The 19,982-nt window shown below is 40.0% G+C and overlaps 1 protein-coding gene across 1 annotated transcript; it reads left to right on the top strand.

Annotated features, from left to right (window-relative positions):
* The first annotated feature begins 7,873 nt into the window (after positions 1-7,873).
* LOC139613723 (metalloreductase STEAP4-like) lies at positions 7,874-16,961 on the top strand. The gene is made up of 9 exons (XM_071470548.1): positions 7,874-8,174; positions 8,280-8,387; positions 9,410-9,480; positions 9,943-10,027; positions 11,932-12,210; positions 12,311-12,405; positions 12,497-12,650; positions 12,781-12,951; positions 14,298-16,961. Exons 1-9 carry the CDS (start codon positions 7,959-7,961, stop codon positions 14,559-14,561), a joined length of 1,443 nt encoding a protein of 480 aa, XP_071326649.1. The 5' UTR covers positions 7,874-7,958; the 3' UTR covers positions 14,562-16,961.
* Positions 16,962-19,982: the final 3,021 nt, after the last annotated feature.

The raw sequence follows: 19,982 nt of genomic DNA, 5'->3' as shown, positions 1-19,982 counted from the left end.
ACACACACACACACACACACATCAACACACATCATTCATGCTTGAATTCTCTAACAAGTGATTGCCGCAAGTCTTTAATTATTTGCAGTTCTCTCAAAATATATTTTCCTGTATGACGAGGACATACGCCAGCATAGTCTCTCTCTCTCTCTTTCTGTCTCTCTCTGTGTCACAGAGACACACATCTTCATGCAAACATATCAAACAGCACTGAAAGCCAACTCTATTTCAAGCAGCTGTATCCATAAACAACTGATGGATCCTTGATAAACTGCAAGTCTCTGCTACTTAAAGAAAAATTATAATTGATATAATTATAGAATTTTTTGTAGTTTTACAAATTGGTACCTGTCCATAAGACACTGTGTTGCTTTTTAAAGACTTCCTAAAGGCCTGTATGTGATGAACAGAATGTATGTATGGCAGGTGAAATGCTCCACAATGGAAACACACACACATACACACACACACACACACACACACACACACACACACAAGAAAAGGAAAGTGAAGCAGACCCAGTTGTGTTTTTATAGCAGCCCGGCAGTATATGAATATTAGATATTACACCCAATCTTCATTTTTATTTATTCATTTATCTGCTAAATGCCTGGTTCTTATCGCTGCTAGCAAGCCATCTGCTATTCGGAAACACAATGTTGAATGAAAGCGTTGGAATGTTCAGCACAATAGAACATAATAGAATCACACTGAATGGCAAACAGAAGTACAGTTCAACAGACATACAGATTAGTGTAGAACACAATGAATAATTCTCTTTCTCTATTAAAAACCTACATGAGACAGCAGAAGTCACAAGAATCTGCTGTGTCTTATCAGCGCTGACAGCATGTATGGTTGTATTTTCTCCAGGGAAGAATGAGACACGGAAACACCGGATGGTTACCGAATTACTGAGATTTTTTTTTTTTTTTGCAATTATAGAGAAATCGAAGAAACAAAGCTCTTACATTAACATCACAATACACTTCAGTTCAAAGCCAGTCCATGGAAATCATGTTTCTCTCAGAATTGCCGCATCTTCTCGCAACACAGAAATAGATGGGTGGCCAGACACACAGACAAACTAACAGACAGATGAACAGGCAGGCGGCAACACACTCCAAAATAGGCAGCCATGTTCTGTTAGATAGAAAGACACACCAGCAAACAGTCAAACAAATACATTTTCAGATCAAACATCTCTCAGGTGGTTTAGGTAAATTCTGGGGTTTACTCTTAGTATGGTTTGTGCTCAAACTGGTGTGGCACCAGATAACCGCAGCACAGTGTTGGTCGCCTCATTCTTCAAGCTAACTTTGTGTTGGTTTGTTTCAGATCACCACAACTACATAGTTCTGTGGGTGTGGGGAGACTCTGCTACGATAGTCTCAAGTCGAACTGACAGACACTGATATAAAACAACCCACATTCTGAACTGATGTTCACATGTATATTTCATGTGTTCATATTACTTCATGTATTCTTAAAATAAGAGGTACATTACAGAAAAGACAATTCCAGGCGAAGCCACCATTCCCTGCTGCAGTTACAGGCACAGGGTTAAGATTTGCCAAACATCTGGGCACCACCTTCAACGAAGAGTTTGTAACTAAAAGCTACTTTTACTAATGCTTCATAGATCAGTTATAAGTCATTATTATGTATACATTCTCCCTCACCAACAAATCCTCCAAATTAAACAACAAAATACATTGTTTGTCACTGTCCTCCAGAACTGCATTTTCTGATTTCTGCATTGTTTGGACTAAAATTACAACTTCAACCATGTTAGGGGAGTTTTTTACTGCAAGAATAACCACTTTGTAAGGTTGAGAGAAAAGAAAGCAATGTTAAATCTTAGTACAAAAAACAGAGCATCTGTCTCCTGTGCAAAGTCAGAGGTTTTGTTTGACCATCCACTCATCCTGACCTCCTCCTCGTACAGACTTTCGGCTCTACAGTGATGTCCCCTGACTTTTTCCTTTGCTTCCAACAGACAAGAGTCATAATTCCTATGGCCACTGGAGCTTTGTCACTTGAATGCAAAGAGATGTTGACAGAATCCCCTGGCTTGTGTTTGTCCTGCAGCACAACACATGTCTTGTGGCGCTTATTGACATTTACAGCTCCATAGAGTTCCTGTAAAAACCTTTTATTAACAAGTTTAAACAAAAATTCAATCATTGCAATCAGATACAGAGAGGTATAGAGAGAAAGGCTAGAGTTACATGACAGAGTAACCCTGCTGCTGATCTAACAGGCCTGCTGGCTCATAATTATTTTTCACCAATCATTGGTCTATGTGAGTTGCCTCAGTCAGGAATCGTATCCCAGAAGGCAGTTTGAAGTGGAATGAGAACAAACGGCGCCCTTGCTTGTTAGCAGAATTTCCCTCCTTGTTAACTATAGATTTGGTGCGAAAATGTACATAGAAACAACAATTTACCTAATCACCATTAATCACCATACTGCTCATTAAATTTGCGCAAATTGCATGCTGACATGCCCGATCTCTTCTTCCCTCAGACTTCCTGCAGTAAAAACACAGAGCAGGGAAATTGCACCTCTGATGAGTACGAGGTTTTCATCCTTATAGAATTAGACTTCTGTGTCAGCTTTTTCCTACCTTGTCAGCTCTTTCACTCGACTGGAGGTGCGGGTGAGGAGATGAGGCGAAAAATTCTTTAGGCCTATTTCAGCCTTATAATGGGCTGCCGATTTCCCTGCAGCCACGGAGGGGGAGCTGTGTGGATGCATGCTATTTGCAGACCACAGCTGTTTGTCAAAGATATGATTATATAGAATGACACAGATACATTGGAGATTTGAATCTCAACTCTCACAGCATCGAAACCCAAAATGGCTCTGTTCAGTTTCATCTATCTTAGATCATACAAAGAGTGACGTGGAAGTGATGTGGAAGGCGAAAGGAAGAAGTTATATGAGGCAAAAAGATTATCAAAGCTTGTTTTCTAAGCTGAGGGTGAGACTACTCCGTGCAAAGCATTGTCTTTTTGGAGATATTTTCAAAGCGTCACTGTCCCCTCTGTTGTTGAAAAGGCTGAATTCTGAAAAAAAAAAGCGAGGCCATATAATTCAGAAGCAATGTGTGACGAAATCTGTGGTTTCATGCAGCTCCTCCCTGCCTCTGATTTCTGCCGCTTGGCTTGTCAGATAAGATTCTGAACTTCAAACATACAGTCGATGCTCATCCTGTTAAAGCAGAGATAGAGGATGAGGCTCTCCGAGTTCAGTAATGTTTCAATATGGTATGTAGCCCTGCTGTGGAGATGGTGATAGCGTGTGACATTATCACACACACATACACAATGATACACATGGGAACTCATAAAAACATACCCAATACTTGAACATTCAGAGATACATGTGCACATAGGCATATGTAGTATTTATTTATCTCATCAGCCCTAAAACAGCAATTTCATCAAAGACAAACATCTGCAGAAATGGGTTACATTTTCATCCAAACTGCTTCTGATTCTCCTTAAACCTATTCTAAGTGTTTCATAATGAACATCCCAAGTGTGTCTGTCTGGAAGGCTGGTAATGGAATATTTATAGAATAATTCTAGGAATACTTATGGGAAACTCTGGTTATAGCAAGCATCTTTGTTCTATTGAGGCACAATTTATGCTTTCCTAAGTTGCATCTCTCCTTCTGTCTTTCTTTCAGTGTCCCAGCCTCTCTGCTATCGTCTCTCTGTTCTCGTCTTTGTGTCTCATTGTATATACAGTATCTTTCTTGGTGCCTCCCCACCTTTCTTTCTGTCTGGTATTCAACAACCTCAAAACCTGAGCTCAGTCAGAACCTCAATCTGAACCTCATACCTAATGCATTACAATAGTAGTCATCATAGAAATCTCTCAGAACTCATCCATCCTGCAGGCCTGTCTTTGTCCATTGAAGCAGCATGGAACAACGTACAATATGCATGCTGTAACTCAAAACTGCCTTTAATAACCACGCCTCAAATCATTCTGTGTGCCTTCGGCCTGCTGGAAACAGCTGGAAACTCCCAAATAATTCCACTTGGGATCTGAGCCACAGCACCACAGCAGTTCACTCTAGCTTGCAGTGTATGCAGGGCAATGTTGTCAGCAAGAATTGCAAATGATAATTCTACATTTTTGTCTGTTAAGCTGAATAAATGTTTCATGTTCACTACTGCATGCATGTTCTTCAGTAATGCATTGCAGGCTTATACAACATGGCACTGACTACAGTTGAGCTCAATATCTCACACGAGCTGTAAACTGCAACTCCACCCTGACATTTATAAAACGGTGGTTCAGCATGTGTTTGATGTAAACATGTCCCAGAGCGCATCGCTGTTAAATGTCGCAAGATGTCTTCAGATAAGCACAAAATACTCACATGGTTTCAAATCCTCCTTGGACTTTCTGGGGAAACCTTCAAGGACTCAGTGTGTGTGTGTGTGTGTGTGTGTGTGTGTGTCTGTGTGTTTGTCATACTATATTTGGAGACCAATTTTGGACTACACACTTTAGCTGAATTCAGCCCCCCAGGCAACGCCTTGTCCTGGGAAGTACATCGCCCTCAACAAGCTCCACCATGCATATAAATTAGTTTGTTTTAGGTTGTGGCTCTTTCTAAGGTTTGACATGTGTTAGTGTCAGTTCTAATCCTTAAAGCTGGTTTAATATTTCTTTTTTCTATTAACAACAGATGATGATTGTGTGTAATGTAATGTGAAAGGGGTCAAAAGAGAATTATAACCTGACTCTGCAGCTTCCCTTAACTCCAAAGAGCACTGCAGTGCCTTTGAACTTATTGTTGTGGTCATATGGCTTTCAAATTCACTGCGCTAACGAAACCAGTCATCTTCCTCAGGAATGGTTTGAGGGCAAAACACAGCTCAAGGGGGAGTGAACACTGGACTTGCATATATCAGGTGCACAGAAACACAGCTTCAAATCAGAGCTGATGCTTTATGCCAGCTCAGTGTATACAGAAGCCACTCTTTCCTAACACATCCTCCAGAATATCTGTATGAGCTAATAATATGTAAATGTCTTACAGTTTGTTGTACTGCTGCTAAGTGGACAATAAGTTTTGATAATATTGATAGCTGTTATTTTTTTCAGCAATAGGCATTCAGTTTATCTACCCTCTGTAACGTGATGCAAAGACAAAAGGCCCGGTGAATCCTCGTATTCCACAGGTTATTTTGGTGCACCTCAAATAGATACACACGTTGCTCTTCTGTTAGATTTCTGACAGATTAGTAGCTTGACGTGTGTTTACTGCCCCCAGTGGTCAGTATGTGTCTCTTTTCATGTCCTTGTGGGACCGCTATTATTATAACACCTCACCATACACTCACCAGCCACTTTATTAGGTACACCTTGCTAGTACCGGCCATTTGAGGACTGCGAACTCATTATCATGTTCAAGAAGCCAGTTTGAGATGATTAGAGCTTTGTGACATGGCGCATTATCCTGCCGGAAGCAGCCATGAGAAGACGGGTACACTGTGGTCATAAAGGGATAGAGATGGTCAGCAACAATACTCAGGTAGGCTGTGGTGGAATTTAAATGATGCCCAAAGTGTGCCAAGAAAATATCCCCCACGCCATTACACCATCAGCAGCCTGAACCGTTGATACAAGGCAGGATGGATCCATGCTTTCATGTTGTTGACGCCAAATTGTGACCCTACCATCTGAAAGTCACAGCAGAAACTGAGACTCATCAGACCAGGCCACATTTTTCCAATCTTCTGTTGTTCAGTTTTGGTGAGTCAGTACAAACTGTAGCCTCAGTTTCCTGTTCTCAGCTGACAGGAGTGGCACCCGGTGGGGTCTTCTGCTGCTGTAGCCCAACTACCTCAAAGTTCGACGTGTTGTGCATTCAGAGATGCTCTTCTGCATACCTAAGTTGTAACAAGTGGTTAATTGAGTTACTGTTGCCTTCCTATTAGCTCGAAGCAGTCTGGTCATTCTCCTCTGACCTCTGGTATCAACAAGGCATTTTCACCCAGAGAACTGAAGCTCACTATTTTCTCTTTTTCGGACATTACTCTGTAAACCCTAGAGATGGTTCTGCAGGAAAATCCAGCAGTTTCTGAAATACTCAGACCAGCCGGTCTGGCACCAACAACCACGCCACGTTCAAAGTCACTTAAATCCCCTTTCTTCCCCATTCTGATGCTTGGTTTGAACTTCAGCAGGTCGTCTTGACCATGTCCACATGCCTAAATGCATTGAGTTGCTGCCATGTGATTGGAAGTTTAGATATTTGCGTTAACGAGCAGTTGAACAGGTGTTCAGAATAAAGTGGCTGGTGAGTGTATATCGCCACCAGTGACCTCGGGTGTCGCCAAATCTAGCACGACCGAAATCTCAAGAATTCATCTGCGCAAGTCTTCAGGAAGTAATTGCTCGGCCTTTAGTACATGTGTGCACAGAGTGTTTCTGTTTGATAACCTAGTTTACCTCACTTTATTTACACTTTATTATATCACTGCAGTCAGCTTCAGCTGAATTTACTCAATACTCAATAGTCATTGATGCAGAGAGCAATTGGAAAAGAGAGGTGGGAGAGCAGAGAGAGAGAGAGAGAGAGAGCAAAGAAATACGGAGAATAAAGAGAGCAAAGGAAGGAAAGAAAGGCAGACACTGGAGGAGAATGTTGAGAGGAAGGTGCAGAGAGAAGAAGAGAGACAGAGAATGTGAGTGAGTTTTAGGCACAGAGAGAGAGAGAGAGAGAGAGAGAGAGAAGAGAGATGTCCTGGAGGCAGAGCAAGTAAATGAGTCATCGGAGTGGATCTGCTATCAGGTCTATTCTAACAGCGCCACAAGTGAATGGATGCCTTAAAGGTTAGGCATAAAATGACTTCTCATTTTGCTGTGATATCCCCCCAGGTAGACATTAATGCTTTAGTTATGGACTTGACTGTAAAAGCTCCTGAGGTAACGTGTTGCCTGTCTGCCATAAATATCACTGGCTATGTATATGCACATTGTGATTTCAAAGAGACTGCATTTACGGTGAGCAGGGTATTTTTGTGCAAATAGTCAGTAAAGTTGATGTGATGCTATGTGTAATTTCTACAGCCAGGTAGTCACCCTGTCTGTAGAGCCAACTCCCCGGGTGCTGCAGATCACAGCTGAGACTCTATTCAGCTCTGATCGTCCTGACCCATTTCAGTTCACACGCACACACACTCACATGCACAGGCAAGCACATATACACTAACGAACACTTTCAAGCAAAGCCATGCATTCATACAAAGTAAGACTTAGGCCTAGATATGTGCCAAGCTTCATTTCTGCTCTGTTGAGTTTGTTCGCGTCACAACTTTGCAGATGTTTTAGCCATGGGGACATGAACACTAAATTCGTACATATTCTCTTCTTTGTCGTTTGGTTGGAACAGTGGGTTTTGAAATGATAATGAATCTGTGGGCCAGGATCTCCCACATGGCACCATGTCTAGTGTGGAAACAGAAGAAATAGAATAAGGCAACCCTGGAAAGCAGCAGCATAACATTGTCTTTTCTGTCAGATGTGAAAGTCAAATTCTGGCTGAACTAGATATCGCCTTTAAAGCAGTCTGTGTTTCTAAGCAGTGATAAAATGTTCAAAAATGTGAATCTGAGGTTAATGTTACACCCACAGAGCACAGATGGAACCCAATACAACTGATTTACAGTTCAGACTCCTGTGATATTAATCAATCTCTGGAAAGTACATCCAATAAAAAGTGGAAAAACAAAAAATAAACTCTAAACTTGTTGACCCACAGCAACAAATGCACAATAATATGACATAACACTTGCTTCCCCCCCCCAGGTTAAAATCACATGCTGTGCACACCTAAAGACAAAGAGGGAGAGGCAGTGTACAGGTCAGATTCCACAGCAATATAATCACACAGCAAGAAACACTGACCATCTAAACTCAGTGTGAACATGTCAGTGACTGGTGGCATGTCAGAGGAGACAAAGCCAGAGAGCATGTCGCTGCATCCTCTATGCGCAGCTGCCCCTGAGCCAGAGCTGATGTGTATCTTCGGGACGGGGGACTTGGGGCGATCTCTGGGCCAGCGTCTGCTCCAGTCTGGCTACAGGGTGGTGTACGGCAGCCGCAGACCTCACAGCTGTGGCCCCTTGCCTCAGGGAGCTCAGGTACAATACATGGCATAACAGCACTTGGAGTTTGTTACGGGGACAAAATTGTGTGTGTATGCAGCTCAGACATGTTCATGCGTCCTGAATGTGTGTGTTGTGCAGGTGATGAGCCACGCGGCGGCAGCTCAGTCAGCCAGTCTGATCTTTATTTGTGTTCACAGAGAGCACTATGGCTTCCTCGAGACTATGGCACCTCATCTACAAGCAAAGGTGAATCTAAGACTAATGTTAGAATCTGTAACATAAGGTACACAAAATCCTAAGGCACAAATATAACATCTAACATCTCATTAACAAATACTTAATAGTTCCTGAGGTACTTCTAGACTCTGAATTAAGGAACATAGAATAATAAAGTGTTAGATATTATGTCAACAAACTAGTGTTTATTTTTTATTTTTATCCACATTTGTGATTCTACATATTGACAATCAATATATTGTTTCCAATTAATTCTGAATTAGATGATTATTCCTCTAAAATACTGCAATTAACCAGTACTGCCTTGTCACATGTTACATGTTTCTCTTTCTCCACTTGTGAGTAGTTCCACAAAAGACTAATAATTCCCTTTCAGGTTGTATAATTTGATTATTTTTGAAAGGCTTGAAATGGTTAAAGTATCCAGATTTTCACAATAACATGCAAAGCTCCGAAAAATCAGAAAAACAAAAACTGCTTTCTTATGTGTAGTGTATCTATGTTTTGTCTTTTTTAGTATCCTGTAAATCATCTTGAATTATCTTGTGTACAACCCCCCTGACCCTCCCTCTCTCACATTTTTGTCCTCAAGTAACTTATCATCAGCCATAATGTAATCCATGAGTCAGACTAATTCAAGCATGTTAGTTATTGATTAATGTAATCCATGAGTGATCCAAGGTGCTTTACATAATGAAATCAAAATGACTAAAATGTTTCAGGACAATAAATAAATAAAATTAAAGGTACAAGAACTAAAATAGAATAAAGTCCACCTCAATAACAACTGGTGATAAAAAAAATTGTGAAATAAACAAATAATGCAGATATTTGCAGGCATATTTGAACTGGAACATTTAAACTCAGATTAAGCTATAAAGATATTAACATTTTGGAATAGGAGAATCAGCATTCTCTCTTGGATAGGTATAGATAGGAATATGCAGGCGATAAGATAAGAGTTAACTGAATTTAACAACTTTTTTCCTTTGTTTCATCTTATGTGTCGCTCCCAATGGGCTGATTACAAGGTGCTGGTGGACCTCAGTAATAACCTGAAGAAAGACATGTACCCAGAAGCCAATGCTGTCTACCTGCAAAGGTAACAGACTCCTGTGACAGTGTGGAGAATAAATGAAGGGTGTCTCATTTACAAATGTAAATGTTTCCCTACACATTAAAATAAGGTTTTATGTGTGCAATAGTCTGATAAAAGGAACCAAACTTTTTCCCAAGAAAAAACTCGTTTTTTTGTCAAAAATAATTTTTGCAATAGTTTAATTTTTTTATGAATGCTGGATGTGTTATCTGTGAGAATAACATATTTCTAAACACTTCATTCCTAAACACCACTTAGAGCATGAGACATCAAAACTCTCCACTGAATCGAAAAGAAATGAAAAAATTTGTGGGGTTACGTCTCCCTTGGCAGAATGGCCTCCTGTGTATCTATTCACTCGAAGTGGAAACATTGATTCTTACCATTTTGAGACCCTTCCTTCCATGTCTGTGTTTTTGTAGATAGAAACAATAGTAACTAAAATCGTGTCTGTGTGTTCTCCAGGCTGGTCCCTGGAGCTGCTGTGGTGAAAGGCCTTAACACACTGTCTGCCTGGGCCCTGCAGAATGGACTTCTGGCAGGAAAACAGGTGAGAGTGGAATGGAAGTAAGGAGTCCGTGAACAGACGGCAGTGGGATAAAGGTGAAACAGAGCCAGGAAGCTTCGTCGCCTTAAGGAAGGCTTTGATTGAATAGAGAAAAGATAAAAAGACAGAGCAGTAACAGCAGGGGCGATTACCAACTTGATCTTTTCATGATGAGACATGTTTGACTTCCAACCAGGCAACAATAATTGCTTTTATCCTCTCTTGGAATACAATGGGAAAAGCAGCTCTCACACTTGTTAATAATAGGAAATGATCGCTTCACCATACACCAGGCAAAATTTAGGCAAGGAATTGATTTCATTTGTGTTGCTGCAGATTATTGATTTTGCCATCTCTCCACAACAATGCAAGAGAAAATGAGGACAGTACTTGTATAAACACACAAACAAACAAACACACTTCATGATGTTACAAAGTCGAAAGACCAATGTTTATTGCAGCTTCCGTTTCACAGCTACAAAGAGAAACACAAACATGCTGGAACCTCAGGAGACTAAACCTGAATCTGCCTCGAATTCGCTTCAACACAAACAACCCCCCATACATACACACACAGACACAGACACAAACATACTCTCACACACGCGCACACACACACACACACACACACACACACACACACACACACACACATACACACCTCTGCAGTGCTCTATTTTCTTTGAAAACAGGTAGCTGTAGTGTAGAGTAGTGTGTTTGAATGTGTGTATCTTCATCAGTGCAAGTGTAGGTACAGTATATATATCCACACGCACATGCTTGTAAGTGTGTGCTATTCCCCGGCCAGCAATTTGATCAGATCCACAGCGGGGCTGTGGCTCTGTCACATTTACATTCAGATGGAGATTTAGTCTGTCGGCCGTCCCCTGCTGTTACTGGTGCAATGTAGGGAGACATGGCTGGCTGCCCAGTCCACTTATACACACACCTGGGGAAAAACTGCTCAATCCTACTGACTCCGCATATGCCTGTCAAACTGCTCTCTCTCTCACACACACTCTCAAGCTTTTGCCATCTCTCTCACTTTATGTGATTCCATTTTTTCCCCCTTTACAAACAACTTAATCGTCTTATCACAGAGCTGGGAGTGTGGTAATAAGCTTCAGCATGGTGAGATCTAGAAATGGGATTACATATAGAGCAGCATACATATGTATAGTATGCATGTCCTTACACATACACTTCTAGGAGCTTCATCTCAAAATGACTGAATGACTGGGGAGATCAACAAAACAAGGGTAATTTTGTAGAGAGACACTGTAGGTGTAGACGGTGCAGTCATGCACTACATATTCCAAACAGGGCTGGTGAGTCATCTAACAATCATCTTAGAGTAATTATCAGCTACCGAAAAACAAAAGCAAAAGACTATTAGACATTAGACTTCGGCAAAAGGAAAACATTTCTTCATTTCTGAAGAAAGCTGCATTTGGTTTTTTGAAATTACTGAGTGATTGACTACATAATCAGAGTTAAAGATATAGAAATGAAAACAGTGCTGCCAAGGGAACTAAACCTGATTCAATATTCACCTACATGACATGTTATCAGGACCTTTATTACTAATGAGTGATTATGGTAGTGTACCAGTTGCTACCAAAATTCAAGATAAAAATTCCTCTTGTCAACAAAGCTTATGAACAAACAAAGTCAACAATGAGCTGATCCCAATATTAAGTATTGTCTTTGCTTCTTATTCCTCTGTGCCACAGATTTTCATGTCTGTAAAAAACAAAACTATTAAATACACATCAAACCACACTGTTGCACTGGATGACATATTCTTTCAGTGAGATGAACATGCACACTTTAATTTAGGTTACATACATCGTCCTGCTAACCCATGACTATGCTGCAGACCCATAACCCATTCCTCCATGCTCCAGGTGTACCTGTGTGGGAACAGTGCAGAAGCAAAGCAGGCAGTAGCAGAGATGGCCACCAAGCTGGGTCTCACAGTTCTGGACAGGGGATCTCTGTCTGCAGCCAGAGAACTGGAGGACTTCCCCCTGCAGCTGTTCCCAGAGTGGAGGCTGCCACTACGAGTGGCCATCGGCCTCACTGCCTTCTTCTTCTTCTATCTGCTCATTAGAGATGTCATCTACGCCTATGTTGAAAAGGGGGAAGACATCTCCTACAGAATCATGGTGTCCTTGGCCAACAAGGTAAAGATATGGCCCAACCCCTCTTGTTTAGTCCTGTACAATGTTATGTACTCTGTTATTTTGTGTTCCCTTCAAAATGTGGCTCTTCTTCATCTTTCAGGTGTTTCCCATTGTGTCACTCATCATGTTGTCTCTGTGTTACCTGCCTGGTGTCATAGCTGCCTTCCTTCAGCTCTACAGAGGAACAAAATACAGGTCGGAATTCAAACCAGGACAAAAATGGTGTTTTATTTTAGGTGTTTTATTTTCGGAGTGTAAAGTGCCCATCTCACTTTGCATGTTCCAGGCGCTTCCCTCATTGGCTGGACTGCTGGATGCTGTGCAGGAAGCAGATGGGTCTGATTGCACTGGGCTTTGCTTTTCTCCATGCCATCTATACATTCATCATTCCTATTCGCTATGCTGTCAGACACAAACTTATCTCGCGTGTGGTGAATGAGGTACAGCAGGCTGGATCAAACCTCTTGCAGTATTTCTGCAATCCTGTATATAGAGGAACATGACATAGAGCTATCATTAAGTAGAAAATTCACCATAGTTACACTCTCCATGTCTGTCTCTCTCTCTTAGATGAAGGACAATAAGACCACCCCATTTTACTTTGATAATACAGAGGCATGGGCCACAGACTCCTTCTATGTGCTGGGAATCCTGGGTTTCTTTCTTTATGTCCTGCTAGGACTAACATCTCTGCCCTCTGTGGGAGGCTCGCTCAGCTGGAGAGAGTTCAGCTTCATTCAGGTCAGAGCGCTGTTGGAAATCTACCGTGCTTAATGTGCATGTGTGAGTGTGGGTGTGTGTGATTGTGTGCGCTTGTGTTCACCTTTAGGCCCACAGATGTTATCAGTCACATGCTTACTATCAGTCATTTGATAATCTGTCTTTGTGATAATCTATGTTTGGAGTTTCCAAGTTTTCCTCCAAGTTATTAAACTGTTGTAGAAGCAATATGTCACTGGCACTCATTTCCCCAGAGCCTAGTTAACCAACTGCCTAACACAGACACACTGTGTGAAAGCCTGGCTGACTTTAGCCCAGGATTTTAAATGTTAAGTTATTCATTAAATAGAATTATGATACCTGGTAAAATCCCCAGTGAGAAGATTGTTAATGCAGGTCACAGGTCCATTTGTATAAAGGTTAGATGCACTGGTAGACCTAAGAGAGAATGAGACTCAGAGATAGAGGTCAAGGTCAAGATAATCCTCATGTTAAGAGTTGTGAATGGTGTAAAATAGCAGATATCAATTTACATTAACTACTTTGTGTTGTTGTTATTGCAGTTATGATCAGGGTTGAAGAATTTAAGTTTCTGAATATACATATTAATGCTCATAGCAGAAGGATTTGCTGTTCTAAATTGGTTGAATAAGACCCCTGATTATCATTATAGGGGCACAGTTCATTACTGCACCACATTAATATGAATGTTTCCTTATTGTGCTGTTTGCACTTGTAAGTCGTTGTGGGTGAGAACATCAGCAGCAAAATGCTAAAAATGTAAATGTAAATGAAAGCACATTATCCAAGTAATTAACATTAGCTGAGCCTCAAAGGCCACTGGTGCAAGAAAACAATTATTCTGGAATTGCTGAGAAACATTTAGTATTTTTAGCTGTAATGTTTCAGGATTACACAGGCACAAAAAATACCATTCATCTTTAAAGTTATCACAAAACTACCACAGAAACCTTAGCGTTGCTTTGTGCTAGGTTTTTATTCATGCAAACAATTTTAGAGCATTTTTATTTTACTAAAACAGTATTTAAAAAAAAAAAAAAAAAAAAAAGCTGAAATACACTTGTGATCTTCATGGGCTTCAGTTACCAACTATCCATTACGTCCATTACATCATGCAGCATGTGTTTTTTGTAAATACATATGTGTCAAATTTCATTCTTAAGTAAAACCTTTCAGTCTTTATGCTAAGCTAACTTAAGCTAAGTGGCTGCTAGTTTGAGCTGCATATTGACAAGAGTGGAGTCAATCTCATCTAATTCTCAGCAAGAAAGCAAAAAAAAGCTTATTTCCTAAAATGTGACACTATACTGCTAATATTTCTGTTATATGTGTTTTGTTTCTCTCAGTCTAAGCTGGGCCACCTGACCCTGTCCATATGCACTGCGCATGGCTACGTTTACGGCTGGAACAAATTTATTCGTCCCTCTACCTACAAATGGTACACTCCACCCGGGTACATGCTCTGTTTGATTGTGCCGTCTGTGGTCTTGGTGCTCAAGGTTCTGCTCCTCCTTCCTTGCGTGGACCACACCCTCACCCGCATTCGACAGGGCTGGGAGAGGACCGGCCCGAGGGAGGAGCTGAGTAAGAGCAAGGCCATCAACCTGTGAACTCTGAAGTCTAAACTTATCAGGTTTGCTGATAACCGATCTCTGTTCTTACATTTTAAGAATAGAGATGAGCCTGAAATAGAAAATATTAGTGATTTGTAAATAGGCAAAATGATTTACAATATGTCATGCTCTGATGAACTTTCTAAGTTTCCAAAATGTCTAAATTCAGAACAGACCTCTTTACACTAAGGTTGATATGTAGAATGAGTGATACCTCAGAAAAAAAAACATATCCAAAGATAACTTTGTCCATGCTCTGTTGGTGTGTGATTGTGTCCTTTAATCAGTCAGGACTGCTTACTCTCAACTGTGCAACAGCCAAACAAAACAAGAAAAAAAAGGATAGTTTATTTCAGCCAAATGGACACGTCTCCATGGATATAAATGTTTTTAATGTCTATTTCATTTGAGCTTTGGAAAACAAAACAGATTTCATATTTGTGCTGTATCTTTTTCACAGGATGCGATGAAAAATAGATTGATATCCCATGCTGAAATCCATTGTTTTGATAAACATAGGCAATAGTTTTTGTTTCCCCTCTCTCCTCTCCCGTCAAGTGGTGCGTTTGTATCCCTGAGGTTGCTCTCTTTTGAGGATGTTATTGATCTCCCTGTTTTCTAACACAAAATACCTTGCTGTCCAAACCTGCGTCCCTCTCAAGGGCGTGGATACGTGTACACTTACAAACACACACAGTTACATATGGACACACACAATGGAAAGGAGCGTAAGGTTAAGCTAGTTATATTATCACATGCAGAGCACACTCAGATGTACACATACAAGTGCCAAAACCAGAGTGTGTAACAGTGGATAACACATTTTGGAGCCAAAAGCAGACTCTGGATGCAGAACAAGTGTGATAAAAAAAAAAAAGTCTTAACTAGATCTTAAACAGAAACTAATTAAGAAGCCTAAAGCAGGTAGATAATAGTCACCAGAGCATGTACATGGAGGCAGACAATATATAACTTGTATAACTAAGGCAACATAGACAGTTTGGCAAGAGGTGGCCTCAGTGTACACAGATAGCAGATCAGTAGCAGCTGGTTATGCAGGTGACCTGATCAGGTGATGAGCAGAGGCAGGAAACTCAATACTGATGGCTGGTGGGCAGGTGCAGAATGGCAGGTATGGAAAGACTTGCCTTGTACATACAACACTATGATGATCCAGAGGCAGAAAAGGGAACAGAGGAGGATGGAGCGGCTGTTGCTGTGACAGAGTCTGGTGCTACAAAAGAAATATGCAGCGACTTTTTTGCCCAAAGCAGAACATTTAGTCAGAGACATTCTGTTATCTAGCATCTAACAACATTATCTGCACACACAATCTGCGGCAATCTCTCACACCCCCTCGCAATGTATTATTCTCCCATTACCAAAGAGCCGCTGTTGATTTTAGCCTATTTCCTGCTGTTAGGGTGTGTTGGGCTGTGTGTGTGTGTGTGTGTGTGTGTGTGTGTGTGTGTTGATGTAAAAATGAGGTAGAGAACTCCAATCTTATTCCGGAAAAAAATGAAGATGTAGCAATGTACAGAAAAGCTGTGAAACAAGCTAACTTACATTCCTCATTTCAATTTCACACACCTACGACCTTGAAACCTCAACAAGATTATATGTATCCAGCCATGAAGGCTTGACTCATATGAGCACAAATAAACAGCTGAAATTGTGGGAAAGGAAACAGATCATAAACCAAATCTGTGAAATATTCACTTGGATGTTGAATGACATGTATATGTAATAACACTGGTTGTTGTCTGAATGGTTGTCACAAATTGTGCAGTGCTATACCAAAGTTTGGACATAGCTTCAGATTTTGCACATTTTGCTTTATAACAAAAGGATTATGGCACTAAATTACTAGACATGAGTTGTATAAAAACTGTAAATAAATAAATTAATTAATGAATTATGTCCATTTCTTGTCCCTGAATTGTATGAAATTTCTTATCTCTTCTGCAGGTTGTAGGTGTATGCTTTGAAAATCGACAACTATACAACACTATGTTACTACAGTTTTTTCTGTGAAGAACAGCTGATAACATATGTCAAAAGAAACTTAATAGATTTGGTTTGTTTTAACATTTTGTCTTGTCTCAATGTTGGTTTCTTTCAGAGAAATTCATGGCTGTGCAGCCATTCAACATCTCCAAAAAAAGTTCCATGCACACTGTTTATATGTGTTATAAAAACCTAAATACACAGGAAGAGTCACCTATGCTTTTAGGCTCTTGCTCTAAAATATTATTTCCCAAAAGAGATTTAATCTTTTGTTATATTCATTTCTAAATTCAGTTTTTCAACCTTCTGTGAACTCTGTGCTGTGAGCGCAGCAGGTTCAAAGGAAAATTGAGTCTTGTTGCCTGAAATAAATGAAAGTCTTTCACAGTATTGTAAATCTTGACATACTGCTTTTTCATACAGATCAGGCCCAACTCTACAACACCTCCAGTTTGCATTAAGACTCTATAACTGAGCACAGCATGAAGTACATGCACCATGGCCTTGGACACCAAAGGGCAAATGGCATCTCAAGCAACAGTGTTCCTCATTGTCCAGTGGATCAGACCTTTACAACATGCTCAGACTCTCAATCTCCAAGTCTGTTGAGGTAAGAGTTGCCCTCCATTACATCAGGAAGCAGCTAGCATACCACAAAGGGCTTTTTCTGAGTTCTCACGGAGCACATAATGCTTAATTGATTCAGCAGGAGTGTCAAAAGAGAGGTGTTTAGGGTGAGCAGAGTTACTGCCACAGTGCTTATCGTGTAGCCTAGTTTCTTGTGGAAGTCGCTGGAGGTTTGCTAGTAGCCCACAGCATCACTAATGCAATATAGTTGGAGCAAAAGTTACAATTCCTTTAAAGGAGTAAACTAATGCACCATTTATCTTTGAAGACGTGCAGATTTGGTATGTAACTGCTGCTGAATGTACAGGTTTGATGAGTTATAAAAATATTAGATTCAGAGTGCCAAATATTTTTATATAAGTATGAGGACAATGAGATATAGCATCCTTTTTAAAGATTTGCACTGAAAACATTTGCAATAAGTAGGTCTTTTTAAGGGGTTTGCAGTTGCTGCACTTACTTTTTAAGACTTATCATTTACATTATGTATTTTAAATCTTTATTGCTGAGTCTTGATATGAATTGTAGTTGTTCAGATACCAAAGTTACTATAGGGTCTGTGGTCTTGCTTGTTTAAAATACAAGTACTACTGAGCATTCATGAATGAGACCACTAAGACGCATTAATATAAAAAAAGGTTTAGCAGAAAGAATGATGTGCAGTCATAAAAAGTAGAATGAAGAAGCCATAAAAAGAGGAGAGATATACAGTAGTCACAGACCACTACTCTTAAGATCCAGACACTGATCTTCCCAAGTCACATTGGGGCTGATACAAATTATTAAACTATCAACTGGATTAATGGTTGTTGTCCAAACATGAACACTGTCAAAAGCTTATACTGTACAATGAATGCAAAAATGGTTATTCTATAACATTTATTTCTTTATAGAAAATATCAATTTTACATTGATCTGATTAAAAAAAAAAAATCCTTTCTTGAAGGCTGAGATTCTTGGAGCTCTGAGCCCTGCTGGTTTCCTATTCTATGAATTAGTTTAGTGTAATCATGTAAGTGGAAATTAAATGTGTTTTTGAATCTGGCGTTGTCTGGCAAGGAAGAATTACCACCCTAATACAGTTTTTAAAGTATGATTGCCTCAGATTTTGTTCTCAGCAGGATTTGTGCAGTTCTTTTGAGAATAAGTCAGTAGAGCTTCACAGACACTGAAACAGGAACCTTAGCTGTGCTTTCATGGGCACAGACACAGACACATAAGGCTGAAATGAAGCAAATTTGCTCACATACTAATGCACAAAGTAGAGCTCTTTAGCACATATGAGCAGGGAGTCTCTAGGAGACTGAGAGCTGGAACTTCAGGCTTCAGAAACATGCTAGAGATTATAAAAATGTGTTACATAAAAGTTAAGCTGTATCCGGGGGCCTAAAGGTATTAAAGCAACCTTGCCTCCCGTTGATGTACTAAACATTATTAAAGGTTTTATGTCAAAATAATGGCCAAAAAAGTTGGGACAGTTTTTTCAGGGAAGAAAACTTGGTCAAAAAAATGAAGAAAGACTGATTGTTGCCAAGTGCTTGCTCTTGGTGGGAAATGTTGGTTGTCTGTAAAAAATACTATAAAGAGAAGGTCTAGACGTCCTCTGTTTCAAAAATGCCTTGAGATAACTTCTGCTGTGATTTGGTGGTATATAAATATAATTGACTTGACTTGATTGTCTCAATTCATTATCGCTAATGAATAGAACAGAAGACACCACCCAGTTTATCTTGTCTTCGTATCTTATCTAGACTGCAACTTCACACCAGTTTTGGTGTAAAGTGAATATATAATATTCCTGTATATTGCTGTGATGTTTTGATGAAACATGAGTTTGTGAGTTATTTTTTTGTATTTGTATATGTACAGCACTCTGTTTTGTGCTATATAAATAAAGTTATTATTATTATTATGATTATTATTGTTAGGAGGGCCATTTCTGGTGCACCCCTGCCTTACACTAATGTACTGAACATTATTAAAAAGGTTTTTATGTCAGAATAAGGACCATAAAAGACTGAACATGAGGCAAAAAACATAAAAACAAGCCTCAGACATTACTACATTGTTGTTCTGCCAAAAGTGTATTTTAATTTAGTTTGATGTATTGAGCAACACTGAATCAAAACACACTGCCAGTTCATGCTTAGAGACATATGTGTAATCACAAAATTAAAAGAAAAATGCAAATATTGTTGTTAATTTGTGTATAGTATGGACAGGTACCATTATTTTTGGTTGATTATTAACATTCTAATTGGTTAATACTGATCCTTTCTTGATCATTAACATCATTAACAACTCAGTCAGTTTTCAGTCAGTGCTCTTATGCTCTTAGCTAAAATGACTTGCTGCAGCGCAACATCAGGGGCCTATCTGTACTGTCACAACCAAATATTTTATCCTTACTCTGCAGAGGACTTTTGTGATGGAGGAATCTGCACACTCCTCTCTCCACTGATGTGATGAGACCCAGTTTTGGGGGAGAAGTCTGGAGAGGGATCAGACCGAGACGACTAGACAGGGCACGCTGAACTCAGCAGGGAAAACTGTCTGAGTTTGACTGAGCTTCCAGACAGGATGAGATATAGCGGATGGCAAGAGAGAGAGAGAGAGAGAGGGAGAGAAAGAGAGAGAGAGAGAGAGAGAGAGAGCAACAAGGCAAAACTCTTCAATCAAACTAGTTTATTTTATCATTTATCAGTTGTAACTCTTAAAGTTCTCAGGAGGTTTTTATGTCTGTTGTACAGTAGATTTCTATCTCACTTGTGTGTGAAAATGTTT

Source organism: Trachinotus anak, unplaced genomic scaffold (genome assembly GCF_046630095.1).
Source record: "Trachinotus anak isolate AG129_WGS33_773 ecotype Australia unplaced genomic scaffold, CSIRO_AGI_Tana_v1 ptg000032l, whole genome shotgun sequence".
NCBI classification, from domain to species: Eukaryota; Metazoa; Chordata; class Actinopteri; order Carangiformes; family Carangidae; genus Trachinotus; species Trachinotus anak.
Note: the sequence above shows the minus strand (reverse complement) of the source record. Positions and strands in the feature narration are given on the sequence as shown.

Coding starts and splice junctions, on each gene's coding strand:
- LOC139613723 (XM_071470548.1), top strand. CDS start 7,959: ATGTCAGTGACTGGTGGCATGTCAGAGGAGACAAAGCCAGAGAGCATG. Junction 9,481..9,942: donor AATGCTGTCTACCTGCAAAG/GTAACAGACTCC, acceptor TGTGTTCTCCAG/GCTGGTCCCTGGAGCTGCTG. Junction 10,028..11,931: donor GACTTCTGGCAGGAAAACAG/GTGAGAGTGGAA, acceptor TCCATGCTCCAG/GTGTACCTGTGTGGGAACAG.